Genomic DNA, 19,938 nt, shown 5'->3' on the forward strand with positions numbered 1-19,938 from the left:
TTCGGTGGCATTTGATTTTAAAAAATCAGGCACCCTCTAGACTTGAACAAGGATGCTGGTCAGAAGGTCGACTTTTTATCACCCGACTGCAATAATGGGAGAGGCAAGTTAACAAAAGGCAATTGCCATACAAACAAACGAAGCCGAAGTCAAGGTTTTCTCATGAGTCGGAGCAGTAAAGCTTGCGGAGCAGACAGCGATGGATGGCACATTGCTCACTGCTGAGCTCAGAGGCTGAGAGGCCCGCAGAGACGTACTTTGCTAACTTGCCAACTTGGCCAACACCTTGTTAAAAAACGCGAGGGGCGAGGCCAGCGCCGATCCCAGAGGCGCCCGACACACCACCCTCACTTAGGAGGGCGCGGCTCTGCTCGCCTCTCCCAGGAGAGACCAACAGGTGTCTCACGTGGCTGCCGCCCCCCGGGGCGTCCCTGCGCGGGTCCGCAGCGCCCCCTGGCCCGAGCCGAGCCCGCGCCTGTCAGCAGAGGGGCCTAGGCGGCGTGCGCTCCCCGCCGCGCTCCGCCCGGTGAGTCACCGCCCGAGTTGGCTCCGCGCTGCCGCTGCCCGCAAGCCCCGCTAGCAGCCTGGGCAGGGGCGGCGGCCGACGGTTCGCGCTCCTGGGAGGGGAGCCCGCCGCGACCCAGCCGCCCCTACCCGGACCGTGGAGGCTCGCCGGCCCGCGCGGGCGTTGCGGGCTTTGTTCGGCTTTGTCTGCGCCCACCTGAGCGCGGCCTTGCCTGGAAGTCGGCGTCCGCGCAGGAGCGCACCTGGCGTGCGCCTCGCTCTTGCCCCGCGGTCCGCCCGGGCTGAGCCGCGGAGGTCGTGGGCCGGGACACGCGCGCCGAGCCGAGGGGCGCGGCACGCAGGTAAGTGTAGGGGCTCAGTGTCTGGGTGGAGGAGAGAATGTCGTATGGAACCCGAGCTGCCTGGCACGGTCACGGCGCGCCCTTCACTGGTGGCTGCGGAAGGGGACTCGCCTTTTGCATGAAGGCCCTGGGAACATGCCCTCCCCCCAGTTACAGGATGTATACAGGTGTTATGGTGACTGCGGTTTTCCCAGGCAGCCTGGTGACCCCAGCAGAATCTCTGCAAGCAAAACCAGAGAGGGGCCCGCTGCCTGAGAGACTCACCTTGGGCCATGGGAAGTTCAGGGAATTTGTCCTCCTTGGTGACTTTACAGGCGGGAGAAATCTGTCACACGCTCCGCCGTCTGTGTCGCCGTGCCTGCGCGTTCGCGCCCCTACCTGTGCACATAAAAACACACTTCTGGTCTGGGGGGAAACTTATCTCCATCACCAGCTCCCCCACCTTCACACCACAGACACACCCCGCAGCCCCGCACCCTGATCCCTACCCTCCTCTGGCTCAGCCCTGCTTTCTGTGCTTCTCCCACCCAAGGCCCGCTCTTGGCCACCTGCCCTGTGAGACAGAAAAAGGGAGGGCCTCCAAACCCTACCGTGGGAACTTTGATTTCAGAATTGTGGACAGCAGCGGAAGAGGGAAGGGCACCTTGCTGCCTTTGATTGGGACAAGAGTGAGCCTTTGAATGTGGACAGTAGGCGACATGTTGGATGTCTTGGAGAGCTATCTGAATAATTAGAACCTGTATTATTTTTCAAATAATAAGCACCTTTAATTGTGAACCAAAGTTTCTCCAGAGAAAAGTACCATATTTGTACTTGAGAGCTTCCAGGTTGTTTGAATTTCACTAATCGGAGCCTTGTGGAAAGATGCAGTGGTGTAGGCTGGGAAGTCAGAGCTGGGCAGTTTGGGGCCTTTTTGACAGTTATTTGTCATCAGCCTCTGTGTTGACACCATTTGTGTGACCCCTGGATACACGTGGACTAAGCTGGATAATCTCAACACTGGGGCTAAGATGGCACCTGAATCCTGAGGAAACTTCCCCGCCTTATTGAAAACAACATCTGAGTCTTGTGGAAGTTTTCCTCACCTTTTTGCAGTTCTCCTACCTGATGACCTGAGCTCATGTTGAGTTTGTGTTCTATGGACAGGGTCATTCAGGTGGCTTAAAATAATCCTTTTTTACATTTTGGAGTTATTTTTCAATTGACAAATTAAACAGACCAACTATAGAACCTCTAAGTGTTTTATAGATTAAGGCCTAAAAATTCAAGGTCTACTTTGCTCCCAACGTGACATTATTGTATTAAGAAAGGTAGATTGAGAAAAGACAGGGACAGTTTTCAGAAGGAAACTCAGGTACTATATTTGGCAAAGGCCCCAGGAGGGTCACTTGCTTCCAGCAACTTGAAACCACTCTCTGTGTGACTCTTCCTCTGTAAACATCCAGCTCAGAGCCACATCCTGGGGGTATAAGAATTTCACAGACTAGCTTTCCAGGAAAATCCCAGGGCAGAGGAGTATTCCTTCCTTCATCATTCCTTGTGTGTCTGAAAGCCATCAATGATACCTTTGTCCTTAAAGTTGTTTCTTGGCCCACGATCCAGAACTTGTCATCATTTCCTCTCCCTGTAGTGGACTGGAGACCCTTGGCATGAATCATAGTCAGATTTTCATAGACAAGGACATCCAGTTTTAGAGTTTTAGGTTCATATCAAGGTTGAGCAGAAGAGAGTTCCCATATCCCCTGTCCCCATTATACTCTGGTCTCCCACCAGAATGGTGCATATTTTACACTACAGTGACACATCATAAAGTCCATAGTTTAGCATTTATTCTTGATGTTGCACATCTTATGGATTTGACATGTATTCACCATGACAATATCACACAGAATATTTTCACTGCCTTAAAATCTTTTGTGCTCTGCCTACTCATCCTTCCTCCCCAGCCACTGGCAATAATTGAATTTTTTATCTCCATAGTTTTCATTTTCCAGAATGTCATATAGTTGGAATCATACTGTTTGTTTTTCTGATTGACTTCTTTCACCTAGTGATACACATTGATGTTTTAAGTTTCTACCTCTGGCTGCTTCTTTGGTTTTTTGGGTTTTTTGGGGGGAGATGGGGTGGGGAGTTAGTGCTGGGGATCAAACACCAGGGCTTTGACTGTGCTAGGCAAGTGCTCTATCTCTAAACTATATCCCCAGCCCTACTCTGGGCTTTTAAATAAGCTTCATAAACAGCACAATCATTAATTTTTTTTATACCTGGGATTGAACCCAGGGGTGCTTCACTACTAAGACATATCCCCAGCCTTTTTTTGTATTTTATTTAGAGACAGGGTCTTGCTGAGTTGCTTAGGGCCTCACTAAGGCTGCTTTGAATTCATGATCCTCCTGCCTCAGCCTCCTGAGCTGCTAGGATTACAGGCCTGTGCTACCGCACCCAGCCACAGTCCTTAATTGACAGTGGGACATTGGGATAAGCTCCTGATGAAAGTACCTTTTGTTAATGAGGCCACTGCCTTGTGGGTGTCTGACAGTTCCAAAGCATTTCCATCGCGTCCCCAATACCTAGAAGTGTGCTGGGCACTGGGTGGATGCTTAATGATTTTCAGTGGATAAATGAAATTTCTTATAATTTTATCAAGTCTATCAGCAATACAATGAGGCATTATTTAAAACACTGGTCCTCAAACTTTTGCATTCCACACATCAGTGAATTTTTTAAAAAATCCTTTTAATTGGGAGGGCTATAATGCAGTTGCTAATTTTTATTTTATCCAGTAAGGCTATTTAAAAAAAAATCCCTCCCACCATCTACAAGGCTATTGAGGGCTCTGCATGTTCTTTCCCTCCTGTTTCAGCATCACCCAAAGCAGCCCTTGGGACAGCTAAAGTCTCCCCACTCAGTTTGCCCTTTCATCTAAGTGACTCTGGTCTGCTGCTTTTCCTCTTCTTCCACAGAATTATCTGCTGGCTTTCCCTGGGTGTAATTATCATCACTAATCTTCCTCTCCTTAGCCTTGCCCTTTTATTCTTATTTATTTTTTATTGGTGGGATTTGTTGTATACATTTGTATATGCTCACAATGTAACAATATATTTTGGCCAATATGACTCCCCAGTATTTCCCCTTTCCCTCCCCCAGGTCCTTTCCTCTACTAATCTCCCTTCAATTTTCATTGTACTGAAAATTTACAATGGTTGTTACTTGCAGAGTCACCCAGCTGGGCTGGAACTCTTTCTCTGTACTTCCCACCCCACAACCCCACCACCTTTCTTTCCCTTTTGCCTCTCTTGCTTCCACATGAGAGAAAACATATGACCCTTGATCTTCTGAGTTTGGCTTATTTTGCTTAACACAGTGGTCTCAAATTCCATCCCTTTTCCTGCAAATGACATAATTTCATTCTTTATGACTGAATAAAACTTCGTTGTGTATATATGCCACATTTTCTTTATCCTTTCATCCATTGATGGACACCTAGCTTGGTTCCATAGTTTGCTGTTGTGAATTATGCTGCCACAAACATGCTCAGCTCTGCTCTTGGCCTGGATTTCTGAGATCTCAAATTAGGAAACTTGGTTCTTGTCCAAAGGGCCTTCAGTTTGGGGTGTCATGGAATTCTGGCAACAACCTTCCCAGGTAAAGAAGTGGGTGGTGTTGCCCCCATTTTACAGAAGGAAATCGAGAGACTGAGTGAAGGAATTAACCAGAAAAGTTCATGCACGGTTATCATGTCTGATCACTGCTCCTTCTACTCCATCAGGGTACCGCGCCCTTCTTAGGGCTGAGATCTGGCCTGGACTCCTCGTGTGTGGTTTGCTAGCTCTATGGCCTTAAGCCCTACCTTCTCCAAGACTGTTTTCCTCATCTATTGAAATGGAAGTGATAATATCTACCTTACAGGGTTAAGGATTTTGTTCAGTGAAATATGTTAAATGTAATAACCTTTTAACATCATCAGTTTAGAAAAGAAGCAGCTACCATTTAGCAAGGACTTTCCCACACTGCCTCACGGGGTCTTTATCACAGAGTTTGTGAAACTCGGATTCTCCCCATTGGACAGATGAATACTGAGGCGGGGGAGGTTGTTACTTGCAGAGTCACCCAACTGGGCTGGAACTCTTTCTCTGTACTTCCAGTCCTGTGTGTGTGCGTTCTCCCATAACTCAGAATTCTCCAGAGTTCCACTATAGGGACTTTGGATTCTAAACAATGTAAAGCATTTCAGATACCAGCCAAACAAACATGAAAATCCATTGTCTAAAACTGCCTCTTAGTAGGTGCAGGGAACGTGAGAGGCCCTGGATTAATGCCCCCAAAATCCAAAATGGCATATCATTCACCCTTGGTGATGCCTTTTGGTGGTCAGAATGTTATGTTCTGAGAATTTACTGATTCTTCTAGGAGAGTGTGACTTTTCCTGGGCAGTTTTTAAAATGCTCTCCCTAACTGGGCGTGGTGGTCATGCCTGCAGTCCCAGCTCCTTGGGAAGCTGAGGCAGGAGGATCACGGGAGCCCAGGAGATCAGGGCCATCCTGGGCATTGTAGTCTCTCTGGAGCCCTGTCTCCAGAAAAAAAAAAAAAAAAAAAAAAAAAACAAACAAACAAAACACAAATACTCTCCCTGTCATTTCAAACTAGAAACGTGTCCTCCATTTCCCTTGACTTCAAGGCCCGAGTCAAATATTCTACCAAATGAAGAAGGTGATCGTTACAGCAAAAGACAGCGAGGACTGCTTGGCTGGAGACTTTTGCCTCCCATTCTAGTCTTCCTGTTCAGGTTTGGAGTGCTCTTGGTAAGGGCTCAGATTTCCATCCTGAAATCTGCCAAGGGCTAATCTTAATATTTGGGGTTACAGTTGCATTTTCCAAGGGGGCGGAAGTGGCTTCCTTTTTCACCCTACACTCACTGGGTTGCTTATCCCTGAGGAGAAGGTGGGCATTGTCCTGGACACGGCCTTCGGCTCTCACAGATCCAGCCCTTGTTTTAAAAGCAGCCTTTTTTTGGCCTTTGCTTCTTGCAGCATCATAGGAAATGTGAGCCCTGCTTAGTGCAGGGTGGTGTGTGTGTCTGTGTGTGTGTGTGTGTGTGTGTGTGTGTGTGGCATCCTGCAGCAAACTTCACTCATCCACTGTTCCAAAGGCTGCTGGGACTGTTTGGAACCAGGACCCCAAAACAACTCTCTGATGAGAATATTGGGAATGAGGCACTTCTAACTCCATCTGGGAGAAGCCCGGCCACTGGGAATAACACGAGGGATCAGCTTGAGTAATGGAACGGCAAGGAACGCAGGCGCAGGCGATGAGCAAGGCGTTTTGTAATGGAAAGGCTTGACAAGGTGCCCCTGGGAACCAGGGCCCGCCCGTCCCTGGCCTGCAGATCACTCTCCACTACTTCGCACAGGAACGTGGAGGGCCCTGGAAAGCTCCTGCTGCGTGCACCATCGTGGGAGTTGCTGGCGGGTATTAGCTGGTGGAAAACAGCTGAAGGGCAGGATTCAGGGTGCCAGGTGTCTAATTAGGCTTCTGTTCCTATTGCTGCCCATAGCCTGTTATCTGAGCCTGGACTTCTGCCATGGTGTCCCCTCCCACCCCCAGCTCCAACATTTCTCCTCAGAATCTGGAAGTCAGAAGGTGATGGATTGAACAGATCACTGGGAGTCCAGCTTGGAATTTGAGCCACTGATTAACTGTGCCACATGGGACAAAAAAAAAAAAAAAAAGAAAAGAAAAAAAATCCTTCTCTGGGCCTCAGTTTTCTCATCTGTAAAATGGGGATAATACACCCTCACTGGCTGGTTATGAGGGTTAGGAGAAAAGACATGGGCTTATGGAACTTGCTGGCAGGTATGCAGTAAGTGCTCACTAGGTGGTAGTTATTGTTGACTTTTTTGCTGTGGAATTCACCCTTGTTTTAGAACTCTTTTCTAAGGTGGGCATGGCGGCACCTGTCTGTGGTCCCAGCTACTTGGGAGGCTGAAGCAGGAGGATCACTTGAATCCAGGAGTTCAAGGCCAGTCTGGCAACACAGTGAAATCCTCTCTCAAAACAACGACAAAAAAACAAAAAAAGAGTTGATTGGGTGGGAAGAGTTCAAAAAGTGCTCGCATTGAAATAGCATTTGTTTCTTTTATCTTGTTATTAAAAAGAATGCAGTAAGCTGGGGCACATGCCTGTAATCCCTGTGACTCTGGAGGCTGAAGCAGGAGGATCACAAATCTAAGGCCAGCCTCAATAACTTAGTGAGATTCTGTCTCAAAAATAAAAAGGACTGACGGGGGGTGTAGCTCAGTGGTAAAGCAATGCTGGGCTCAACCTCCAGCATCCCATCCCCCCCAAAATTAAATGCACTGGGCATAAAGATGCACCTACGAGATCCCCTGTCCCTCTGCAGGGGACATTGTAGTGCTTTGTGTGGCCAGCAAGCCTGTGCCTCGCCCTTTGTGCACGAGTCACATATGGGTCACCAGGTTCCAGCACAGACTAAGACACAATCCTTACTCTTAGGCATTTGCCACCTGGCAGTCAAACAAGTGTGTCATGGGGCAGTTTCTGTGCATGACCAAGGGCTTAGGGTTAGAGGGGACAAAAGAAGGGCTGCCACCAAGGCTGCCAAGCCATGCCATCTGAACCCAACACTTGCTAGGGGACATGTGACATGCTGCATCGTTTGCAGATTGCCAACAAAAACTTTGTTTTAAGGAGCAGTAACTGGGGAGACTCACAGCATCTGGCTGGGCAGGCAGAGGCACGTGACGGGGCAAGGTGAAGTCGCTTAGGATGGCATCATGGCGGAGGGAGTGAGCCTGTTCACCTCCACTCGCGTCCCCTGTGTCCTGGTGGCAAGCTGAGGAGGTGGCAGTGCTAATCCTCGTTTTACAAATGATCACAGGTCTGAGCCCCAGTCTCCCGCACGTGCCCAAGGCTGGAAGCCGTGAGGCCAGAAAATTGCCCTGAACCTAAGGCCCGGACGGCTCGGAGAAACCCTCTCCCTGCCCTACACTGCCCCTCATCCCACTGCCCGGCGTCCTGCCTCTGCTGTGGGCCAGCAGGGAACATGTGCGCTTGGGAGAAAGTCCCAAGTTGCCTTGCTGGCGTGCCCCTGGGCTGGAAGCTGACAGGAAACCGGAGCCCCTCGGCAGGCCCACATCCTTCTGGTCCCTTCCATGGCAGCCGAGGGCACCTGAAGTGCTCACTCTTGTGACGTCGGATATCCAGTTTCTGCTTAGGTTAAGACTGGAACCTCTTAGTCATTTGAAGCAGAGAGATTCTGAACAAAGACTCAGCTGGTCGCGACGGCTGATTTAATTTGTTTCAGTAAAGTCCTGAAATCCCAGGGGCCGGATGGACGTGGAGTAAGGCTTACCAGTCTAGGCCCATGGTGGAGGGCGAATGGGATTTTTAAAACCAGAAGACACTTAGCATCTGTCCAGCCCCCTCGTTTTGTAAATGAGGAACCCCAGGGCATCAGGGTGAGAACTAGGGTCCCGGGGTTCACGTTGCAGGTTCTCTGCCACCACGGGGCTGGTGTGGCCCCTGCCTGAGCGATGGAGCCGGCTATCTGCCGTGTAATGATTTACAGGTGGGCCACCTTAGTGTGGGCGGAGTTCTCACGAGAGGTGGTTCAGCTCCCCTGAGTTGACCTGACCCCGTGGTTAGAGGGAAGCAAGCGGTTCCGGAGCTGGAGACCTCTCTGCTTGACCTCCCGGGTCCCCTCCCCTTTGGGTTCTCAGCCACCTTCAGTCTATCCCTGTGTGTAGCTTGTTCAGTCCCCTTTATCCTTTCCCATCATACTGTCACCTGTCATTCCCCCCTCTCTGCTCCCCAAGGGTGGGGATGAAGCCCAAGGGTGAGCCGCATCCCCTGAAATCACACTCCTCCCTGCCACACATGCACTGCATACCCAGACTTCCTGCAATTCCAAGAAAGGCCCAGCATAGCACCTTTAGGAACATGACTTGAGTTATTTTAAGCTCTTCTGTAAATCTGAAGCAGCAACATTTCCTGGGTGACTCTAGTTTGTAGGGCAGCTCTTAACCTGCCCTGCCAATCCTGCGAATGCAGAATCTGAGAGCTGTTTTGTTCTTGCAGCCAGGAGACTTGCATTTATGCCCCAGAAGTGGTGGAGCGTGTCAGACAAGGGGCAGAATTCACTGGGTGTAGTGCAGGTTGGGGGAGCCCGGGAGCTGCCGGGATGACCTCACAGCTAAAGTTAGAAGTAAGTCTCAGGTGTGCGCCCTCTGGAATCGCTTCCCTCTTGGTCTGTTGATTCTTATTAAAAGCATTCTTTCTTTCTACCATCCTCAAGACATGATGGGGCATGGTATTGAATTTTACCCATGCTAGGACAATTATTAAGTAACAAAAACTTTAAAAAATACTTTTATTCCTTCAGCTAGATTACTGTTTACATATAACGCAGGCTTTCTTCATGGTCTTAGCTAGGGAAAGTGACTTTGGTGACTTGCTAGGTTTCAGAAAATAAGGACATTGAGCTCCAATCTTCAACTTGTCAGCTTCTAACTCTTGGTGAAGAAATGCAGACCCCAAGAGGAGGTCATTTTACCCAAGCACTGCGGCCAAGCAGGGCTGAGCCCAGGACTGTTGACCGTGCAGAGCCCTCCCGAGGCTGTGAGGAGCTGGCGTGGGCGGGGCGGGCCTGGTGTTCTGAGGAAGAGGCTGTGTAAAGTCACAGTCGTTGGAGTAAAGTGACCTTTAGGGAATGTATGTCTTCTCCAGGTGACTCTAGAGGTGGCAAAGAGCGGTCACCAGGGTCCTATTTGTGACCTGAAAAAGCTAAGTAGTTGTCACCTCCTTGATGGCGTGACTTGAACAGCTCACAGGACTAATTACTGACGCTCCCTTTCTTTTCCTTTCTCTGTAGTTACATCAACATGCCCTCTTTCCTCTTGCTGGAAGCCATCTGTATTTTCCTGTTTTCCAGAGGTAAGATTCTTTTTTTTTTTCTTTTTTAGTGGAGGGGGTAAGGCATTTGACATCTGATTTGCTTCAGATACTGTCGGTTTTAACTTTTAGAGGTGTCTCAGTTCCATTTCCACTTCATGTTCACCTCCCTGGTTGAAGCCCCATCATCTTGTGCTTGGACGGCTGCAGTAGCCTTCTGATGAGTCTGCTGGATTCCCTGCATTCTCCTCCAAGCCATTTTCCATACAGCAGCCATTTCACAATGCAAATCTGGTCATGACTGGACCCTTCTCCAGCCCTGCCTAGACTTCTAAGTGACCTTTCATTGCTCTTAACAGGTTCTTGTGATCCTCTTGTCTCGGTTCCCCTGTGGTACCCCTTCTCTCCCACACTCCACACCCCTTCCAGTCCCGCCTGGCACCCTTGCTCTCTCGTTACCCCCCAGCCTGGTCACCCCCTGAGCCAAACGTTGCCACCCTGGCAAACTCCTAGCTGTCCTTCAATACCCTGCACAGTTCCTCTTGGACCCTCAGATCAGGTCAGACCCCGCTTTCAGACCTCCCATAGCCTCTGCTCTTCAGCACCTGACACAAGACTAGCTCAGGATCCTCTTCTATAAAACCACCGTGGTGGCTTTGAAACCGAGATTCTGTTTTGCTGTCCTCCCTGATGTATTTTGGTGACAGGTATCTATGTCTTCTGATAGGCTGCTGTCACCCCCACCTGTCCTCCAGAGCCAGGGCAGATCCGAAGGGCTGGAAGTAGGAGGCTGTTGCTCCAGCCTGGCTGCTCAGTCCACCTGTTCCCCAAGTCACGGAGTGCACATGAGGAGACTCAGACTTGGTTAGCAGGAACAGTAGCCACTGTGCATTAGGCAGCTCCCCTTTCCAGGGGAGCCTCTTCAGAGTCCCAAGATTGTTTCACAGCATTAGATGTCACCCAGGCTCAGGATGGGCTCTCCCAAAGACTGGCACCTGCCTTAACCCCTGAGCACATGGTGCAGAGGGGCCCGCTTAGCTGAGTGACATCTTTAGTGAGTGGCCTCTGGTCATGAACTCCCCTGACCTCCTGTCCTGATATGGTTGGCCAGTTTCCTGCTAAGTCGTTTAAAAAGAAATCATATTTTTCTGTTATTTGCAGGGTCTTGGGGATTCCTCAGTTACTGCACCCTTTGCCAATAATTCTTGGACTCATTTCTGGAACCTCGGTGCCCACGTGTGGCATGTAGAGAGCTGGGCTAGGCTCTGAGGTCAGGGGCGTGAAGTGTACCTGCCTCTAGGAGCTTCCTGAGAGCCTGGGCGAAGGACCCTGAGCGGCCACCCTGACAGGATGGGCTGCAGGGCCCCCGTTTGGCTGGCCCTACACGATCTCGGAGCGCATTGAGGCAGCAGCCTCCGGTGTTGGAGGGCTGCCCCTGCCTCTGTGGAAGACGTTACCCCTTTAATTCCATCCACTGTCTTCACCTGTACTTTGTCTTGTTTCTGCCCCTGGTAGCAGAGCAGCAGGACAGCTGTCCAGGACCTCAGGTCCAACTGCTCTCAACTGTGGAGTTAATTGCTGGTTCCGCATAGCGACCTAGTCCCCATGAATAGAGACGGGAGGACACATTAGTGGGCAGGAACAGCCTGCTCAAATGTGTGGTGGAAACTACGGACTGGTTTAGTTTGCACTGAGGCCGGTGAGTGGAAAGGAGCTGGGAAGGCGGGACCAGCCGGGCGGGGGGCGATGCTGAGGGAGCAGGTGGACCAGGAGCATCGGTCACTGGTGTTCCAGCCCCACCCTACGCCGAACCCAGCCTGCTGGTCTGGTGTGCCCTGGGATCCCTCTCCTGGCAGTCGCCCGCCCCCGAGCCCAGTGCCCTGCGTTGTGATCCCTTCCTCCCTCCCACCCGCTGCCTCCCCCGTCCTCCCCAGCCACCCCTCCTGCTCACTCATATGCCTCATCTGCCCCTGCTCGGCCTGCTCCTGGGCTTGCCCCTGGGCTTTGTGTCCTCTGTGCCCACTCACAGACATTGATGTCCATCAAGCAGCTACCTGACGCTTCTGCCCGGGACACCTGTGTGGGGCACGTGTGCAGTGGCACAGCCTTCTCCAGAGACCCCCACTGTGGCCTCAGTGTCTTCAGGACATTCATCATTCAGTTATCCTGGGGATTCCTTGGCATGTTACCCCTGCCTTTAAAGTTTATTTTTAAAATTTAATTTTTTGGGGCTGGGGATTCAACCGGTGCCCTGTGCATGCTAGACAGAAGTTCTACTACTGAGCTGCACCCTCAGCCCCATGTTTTTTTTTTTAATTATTACTGATTGCTCATCTACCATGATTATTATTTTACTTGTGTGTCAAAAAGAATAAAAAAATTATTCATGAACTTCCTACCCCAAAACTTTTAGCCCTTGTTCATATTAATTGTATTGACCAAATGTTGTCAACATTTGCTCATAGACTTCTCTGGGTTTTTGTTTTCTCTAGCACAAATGACATTGAAGGGGAAGGGTTCGATGTACCTTTTCCCAGATGTAAAATTCTATTTCCCTTGAATCAATTTCTAGTTGCAGTATACTATAGGGTCAGTGGGTGTCAGCATTTTTATGATTCTTAATCCAATTAACCAAATTGTTTTTTTAGAAGGCTTGTGCTGACTTACATTATCACCATTGGAAATTTTTTTCCTAATATTTAAATTAGAATTTTATTTAGGTTTTCACATTTAAAATTGTTTGAATTACAGCATTTTGTCACCTGTCTGACCATTTTTCCTTGTGTTTTTCTGTGAATCTGTTTCTATAAATTCTGTTCACATCCAAGGTTAATTTTTATGGAGGTAAGATGCTTTGTCTGAAGTTCTTGACAGTGTTCTGGGGGGCTTCCAAGGACATACCTAGATACAGTGCAAGGACCTGTACCCAGAGGGGGACAAAGGTAGGACACCTAACCAGCAACAGAATCTTCAGAATCATAGGCCCTCCCTAGCCCCTCTTAGGTATTTTAAACTTTTCTTTTCAAAATACCCAAATCTAAATACAAATATAACTCATAGGAGAGGGACGTTTGGTTAATGCTCTCCACGTGGTAATTGCGTGCATGTGCTGGGGATTCAACCTGGGCCTCACCCACCGAGCTGCAAGCCCAGCCCTTCACGTGGTACCTTGTGCAATGCAGGTATCATAGGCTCCCCCATGTTCTGTTTTCTCCATGTTACCTCTTTGTCCTGGTCACATGCATGGAGATGAAGGCTCTCTCTGTCCTGGTGTCTTCTCTCCTAGTGCCACCATCCCTCCCTCTCCAGGAAGTCCAGGTGAGCAGAGAGACCATTGGGAAGATTGCAGCGGCCAGCAAAAGTAAGCCCACATTTCATACCCCAAACACCCATTCAGATCTCGGTGAGACAGGCCCCAGGAAGCCATGTTCCTCCTGGGTTCCACCCCATTCCTGGCTTCCTTTCACTTTGTGACCAGAATCATTTTCCCCAAACAGGGACCTGACCAAGTCACTCTCCTTGGTTAAAACACAAGACAAAGAACAACAGCAAAAATAACCTCAGTAAATCTACGTTGCTGAGCTTCTCGGTCTGCGCCTCAAGGCCTTTTGTCACTTGACCACCATCTATCCAACCACCCTCCTGTCCTCCCATGATTCTCCTCCTCCCACTCTGTCAGCATCCTTCCGTATGCTGAAGCCACACCAGGATGTTCCCAGTGACCCTGCATGTCCCCGTTCCTCTCTGGTGAAACCCCTCCTCTGCTTGCAGTTCCAGTACTGCCCTCTCAGGGGCGCCATCTCTGCTGTGCTTCTCTGACTCTGGTTCCCTTCACCCTCTTGCTTAAGTTGGAGGAGCCAGACAGCCTGGGATTCATCCTGGCTCCGCCTCTTCCTGGTACTTTGACCCTAGGAAGGTTACTGAAATACCCTGTGCTCTGCTTTCTTCATCTGACCAATGAGACCAAAAATAGCAAATCACCTTAGGGTTGTGGGGTGGGGATCTGGGGGGTGAGAGCTAAAAGGTGCAGGACTTTTTTCTGAGGTGATGGGAAATGCTCTAAAATTGGTGATGATAGAATATACTAGAAATATATATTGAATTGTACACTTTAATTGGGTGATTTTGTGTACTGTGGGAATGAGTTCTCAGTAAAACTTTCAAAGAAATAAAATAGTCATCTGTCTCAGGGTAGTCATGAGAATTAAATGAATTAGACATATGTAGTGTCTCCAGAAGAGCTGGCATAGAGGGGAGGCACAGCCTGCACTGCCTCTATTGCTGCTTGAACTCTTGAGTAACGTGGCCTCACCTATCAGGGTGCCTGACCATGTCCTGGTCTAGACTGTGGCACCAAGGGCTGGGACCAAGAGCTGGCCCAGGAGCCGTTCCTCACAAAGCTCAATTGTCATGGTTACGTAGTGTTCACAATCAGGTACTTGATGAAAGTCTGTGCTATGGAAAATCTAGTTCGGCTACACCCGTCTGTTCCGCCCTCCACAGTGATGTGGTGCTCGGCTGCGGTGGACGTCCTGTTTCTGTTAGATGGCTCTCACAGCGTCGGGAAAGGGAGCTTTGAAAGGTCCAAGCACTTTGCCGTCACGGTATGTGATGCTCTGGACATCAGCCCCGAGAGGGTGAGTACAAGCCTTGTCCATCTTTGTATTAGGGTGTCTTTGGTTGCAAGTGACACAAGTCCAAACTTATCCCATTTTGTCTCATTGTTTCAGATCTATAAAAATGTAATATGATATATAATATGTAATTGTATAATAAAGAATATAGTGATATAATATTATAATGATACTATAAAATGTATATAAGCTCTAGATCATGATTTCCAACCTATTTTAAGGCACCCATGTCAATTTCATGGAAATATACACAGACTTGAAAATTTGGTATCTAACGGGTTAAGCAGAAGAGGGAATTCACTGGTTTGTGGAACTGGGAAGACTGAAAGGGTGAATCCCAGTTATGGTTCCAGCACAGCGGAGGCTAGGGCTCAGTCGAGGCTGTCAAGCATCCTTCTCTCTCTCTTCACTCTTGCTTTCTTTGGTTGACCTCCTTCCCAGGATTTTTTTTCTACAGCAGAGTTGTTATCCTTCAAGCTAGTGACCCCAGGAAAGAAGAAAGTGGACATCTTTCCTTGTAGATCAGGCAGAATCCCCAGGAGGGCTCCAGGTGGACAGGCGTAGCTGACATGGTAATCCCTTGGTCAACCTCAGTGGTCAGGGGAAAGAGTGTCTTGCCATTTTTAGGCCGAGAGGGACATGTGAATTTTTGCCACTAGAAGAGAGTTGGTATTTGCAGAACGATGGGGAAGGAGGGCACACTGAGCAGACTGGAGTCTTGACATGAAGCCCAGCTCCTACCCTCTCTGTTGGCTTGGGAAGGTCCCCTGAGAGTTAGTCCAGATAGTTATTTTCTTTTCTTGTTCTTCCTGGCTTCAAATAGTCAGTCTTAAATATCAGCAGAGTGTGGTGGCCATGGCTCTCATTTCTAAAAAGGGCATTTTTAAAAAATAATCCAATAGAAAAATTGGCAATAAACATAATTTGGGAAAACAAAACACAGACGGCCTGTAGGTATGTGAAAGATGCCCAGCTTCACTCAGTGCAGTAACGTATCTCTGACTGACATGCTGCTCTTCGCTCACTGGATTAGGAAAAATCCCAAGATCAGCGGCCGGCCCCATGAGCACATCTTTAAGAAACTGGTGTTCCTGCACACTGCTGGTGGGAATGTCACCTGGTGCAACCTCATGGGGCAATCCAAAGGTATCCATCCCGATGACAAAAGCTTGGAACCTTTGACCTCGCAATTCCACCGGGGGCTCTGTGGCCACCTGCAGCCATGCTCGTACAGTTACTCATTGATACTTGGAATTATAAAAGAGTCTAGCAACCCAAATGTCCACTGATCGGGGACAGATAGATCCACGGTGGTGCATTCATATGATGAAACACCAGGCAGCTGCCGAAAGAGCAAAGAAGCTCTCTCATATGGAAAGACACAGGACAAATTAAGGTAAAAAGTAAGGGTGCAAACTTAGAAAAAAAATGTAGAATACCATTTTATGTAAAATGAAAGTGAAAGAATAAAATTCTGTGTTTGCTCACATATGCATAAAGAATAGAGAGAGGGCTTTGTAAGATGCTAAGGACAGGGGTTCCCGCTGGGGAGGGAGTGGGAACTGAACTGTTGGAGTACAAGCCCCAGAGAGACCCAGCAACAGACTTGTTTTTATACTTTTTGGATTTTGAACTATGTGAACCTACCCAAAAATCAAATAAAAATTCAGAAGAGCATTTTGGTCTGGGAAGTCATAATTCTTTGAATTACATGGTCACATACAGGTTGAGGAAGGAAGTGATTTTCCAGGATGACATTCCTGGGTTAATCCTAGTAAAACCTCTAGGATTTAGGATCAAGCATGGCTTTTAATGAGGGCCAGATTTTATCCAGAATGGCACGTCACTTCGGGAGTGTGTGCAGTCTCACACGGTCATCGGCAGGCACCACAGCGGACTGCATCCCATGCAGGCACGAGCAGCCTGCAAGTTCTAACTGGGATGTGAGCCCGGGCAGAGGACTGCTGAACCTCTCTCCTGCCCCAGGCAGGTGCTTCTGTTCAAATGCTTCTCTGTGGAATTTCACTAGTTCCTCCTGGAAGAAGTGATGTAACGATCAAAGGCTGTTGACTTTGGGATCGATGTGGTGTGTTCTGAAATGAGCGGCCTTGAGACCCCAGAAGACAGAAAACTGGGCAAGGAAAGTGGTACGGATTATTAGCACATGTTTTGCAGAGGAAGAAACAGGTTCAGAGAGGCAAAGCAACTTCCTGGGGTCACAGAGCAATCTCAAGAGAGCTATGTGTGGAGGAACTGGGGCTCTTGACTCTCAGCCCAGGATTGGCTCCCTGGGCCATCTGTATCCCCATGGGCAGCCTCTGGGCTAGGATGGTGACACTCAGTCCACACCCCACTTTCACACAGCAGAGGGACAGCCAGCAGTCTGGCAGTGGGGAGAGGAAGGTATGGGGAGAGGATAAGAAAAGCATGACAAAAAACTACCGATGCTGGTAGGACCAGACCCTGAGTTTGGGGACCTTAACCTCGATGTTGCTGGACCACACTGAGAATGTGGCATGAAGTTCTAGCGATTCTTTTAGGTTTGATATTGGCAAAACACACAGAGCCCAAGATGGCCAGGATAGTGAGAGGAAACATCCTTATTTGGAGGACCCTGATTATCATTTTCACAGGAGAGTGCAGAATGGCCATTTTGTTTTGTTTGTGGTACTGGGGATCGAACCAAGGGGCACTTTACCACTGAGCTACATCCTCAGACCTTTTAATTTTTTATTCTGAAATGGAGTCTCACTAAGTTACTGAGACTGGCCTCAAACTTATGATCCTCCTGCCTCAGCCTCCTGAGTCACTAGGATTATAGGCATGGACCACTACATCTGGCTCTGACTCTGTTCTTTTAAGAGAACAGAATCTGGGTGTGTAGGGAGTTAAATCTGGGCTTAACTTGAGAAAGATTTTCTTGTAGCAAGGCTTGGGGAGCAAAAGAATTGGTGTCTAACTGCATGAGCGAGTGCCTTGACCTTCAGGGTGCGTGAACAGACCACTGTGCTGTTGAAGGGATGTAAGATGGATCCATGTGATCTGTGGCTTCAGACTTTGCTTTATGTTGCTGGCTTTTTGTGTCCCCTCTTGTCTCCCTGTCCAAGGAATTTGACTGGCACCTAGTTTCGCTTTCTCTAGTTTTTAGGAAGAGCTTCTCAAGTAGCTTTAAGTTAAGGTCTTTTATGAATGCTCTGTTGTTGGGGTGGATTTAAGGTGTTTGAAGTCTTCCTCTCAACACTTAAAAGCGGGAAGTTGACTTCCTGGCTCTAATAGTATAATGGTGGCAGAGCGACTGCAGTGTGGTGAGAAATCTGGGCGGGTCCGCTTCTGAGTACAGTAAACTGAAGATAAAAGGCGGTTCTCTTGCTCCCAAACCACCAATTAAATTAAATGCCGTAACTACTAACTTAGGCTATTTCCTGCATGTTTTGTTTTGAAGTCAGATCCTTCCTGTTTTAACCCGAGTTAATAGACCCAGCTGTTGTTCTCAAGGGAGTTTTTTTTTTCCCCCTACCTTTTAAAACTAATTCATTCATATGTTTCAATAAAAAGATGTACAGAGGAAAGTCTTCTGCCCACCTGTTTTCCATTTACTAAGTGCACTGCCAGTTTTCTTGAATATTCCAGAATCGCTTCCTACAAACACAAGCAACTGTGAATACCTGTCCTTGTTTCCCCCCGTTCCTCCTTGGTGTTCTGGCTCCTGTCTTATTATCATCACTTTGTCTTGGAAATCTGTCCACATCTGTATACAGGTTTATTTTAACTTCCCAGCATAAGGGTGTACCACAGTCTAATTAGCCAACTCCTATTGATGGATATTCACTATTGCAAATGTTCTGTGATTCTATAAATGTTGTTTCATCTGTGTGGAAGGGTAGCTCTAGGATAAATTCCCAATAGCCCTTTGCATTTTTAATTTTCAATAAATATTCACAATTGCACTCGTGACTAAAGCCACAGAATGACTCGATCTTTCCCTTCTCTGGTTCTTCAAGGCACCGGTGGCCTCAGTTAGTACCCAGAACCTTCACCAGTATTCTCACTAGCTTCAGCTCCCGTGTTGCTCATGTCAGTTTTGGGGGCTGATTGCCCCCTGTCTGACTCGGGTCTAGCTTGGCAGGAGCAGGTCGGAAGGGCTGGTTGGCTAACCATCAGAAGACATGGGCTATAGTTGTGGTAGCGATGACCCACGCCTGATGGGGACTGTAGCTTCCACGGACCCCTGGGTTGGTCAGCAGGTGTTGGCTGCTGAGAAGCAAGCAGTGTAATGGAGCCACAGGGAAGACCAGAGAGCTAAGGATCATCCTTGCTAGCCATAGGCAGGTGAGCCTTTGCCTCGGCCAGATCTTTGTCCTCTGCAGAGTTTTTCTCCAACAGTAATGTGGGCATTCATCAATCTTGCCTCTGTGGCTAACTGAGGCACTATGGGACTGTCCACAACAGTGCCTGCCCCGGGAAACAGTTGCCGAGTGTGAGTGAAGCTCTGGCCTCGGGCTGCTCACAGCTCAGCCGAACGCTGCCAGGGCGTGCCGCTGCCTTTGGGGGCTGTGGGTCGGGAAGCCTAGTGCGGGCTGCAGGCAGATTTGACCAGACTCTCTAGCTGGTCTTTGGAACCTTCTTTTGGGGACAGTGGCAAGAACTCTGGCACTGGTTGGTGTTCATTGAGTGGCCAGGAGGCAAGGCTGTTGACCTTTCTTGTCCCTTTTTTTCTCTCTGGAATGTTTATAATTTGACCCCAGTTTCGGGCCCCTGTCTCCCGCTGCAGGTCAGAGTGGGAGCATTGCAGTTCGGTTCCACTCCTCATCTGGAATTCCCCTTGGATGCCTTTCCAACTCAACAGGAAGTGAAGGCCAAAATCAAGAGGATGGTTTTCAAGTATGTACGATCAGATACTGCCTTGGTTAGGATGAAGCCGGCTGCTCTTAAAATGCTCCCCTTGAAGGTTCGGCCCTGCTCTTGGCCTCACTGAGAGCCACGTGAGCCCTGTCACCCCAGCAGGGCATAGTGTGTGAGGTCACCCCAGCAGGGCATAATGTGGAATGAAAATTCCCTTCTCAGAGTTGTCCCTCCTTATTACATAAAAATGTCCCAGGTGTGATTTAAATGCCAGTTTAAAAAAATATTATTATGTGTAGCTGTCTGTGGCATGGAGAAAGGGACCTTGAATTTCAGACTGGGAGCTGTAATGAGGTACCATGTCACCCCTACTGGGAAGGCTCAAATAGAACAGATAATAACAAGAGTTGACAAGGATGTGGACAGATTGGGACCCTCCTACCTTGCTGGTAGGATTTTAAAGTCATGCTGTCATTTCGAAATCAGTTTGGTAGTCCCTCAAAATGTTAAATATAGAGTTATCATATGACCCAGTAATTCGACTTCAAGAGAATTGAAAATATATGTCCCCACAAAAACATGTACTATTTGTAATCTCTCATGTGCAATTAATGTTTGGATAAGCGAACTATGGTATAGCCATACAATTAATCTTATTCAGCCATAGAACTGAAAGAAGTACT

The 19,938-nt window shown here is 48.6% G+C and overlaps 1 protein-coding gene across 4 annotated transcripts in view; it reads left to right on the forward strand.

Moving 5' to 3' along the window:
* The first annotated feature begins 360 nt into the window (after positions 1–360).
* Positions 361–19,938, forward strand: part of Vwa2 (von Willebrand factor A domain containing 2) — a 41,025-nt gene continuing 21,447 nt past the window's right edge. For 2 of the 4 annotated variants that reach the window (XM_047553296.1, XM_047553298.1), the window contains exons 1-5: positions 361–866; positions 9,760–9,821; positions 13,066–13,140; positions 14,283–14,416; positions 19,185–19,294. In XM_047553296.1, the coding sequence (XP_047409252.1) occupies positions 9,770–9,821; positions 13,066–13,140; positions 14,283–14,416; positions 19,185–19,294 (371 nt within the window). In that variant the 5' untranslated portion in view covers positions 361–866; positions 9,760–9,769. Of the gene's footprint in view, positions 867–9,759; positions 9,822–11,294; positions 11,479–13,065; positions 13,141–14,282; positions 14,417–19,184; positions 19,295–19,938 lie in introns of those variants that run through there. The other 2 variants (XM_047553297.1, XM_047553299.1) reach the window with 2 other exon arrangements.

This window comes from Sciurus carolinensis, chromosome 5 (assembly GCF_902686445.1).
Source record: "Sciurus carolinensis chromosome 5, mSciCar1.2, whole genome shotgun sequence".
NCBI lineage: Eukaryota > Metazoa > Chordata > Mammalia > Rodentia > Sciuridae > Sciurus > Sciurus carolinensis.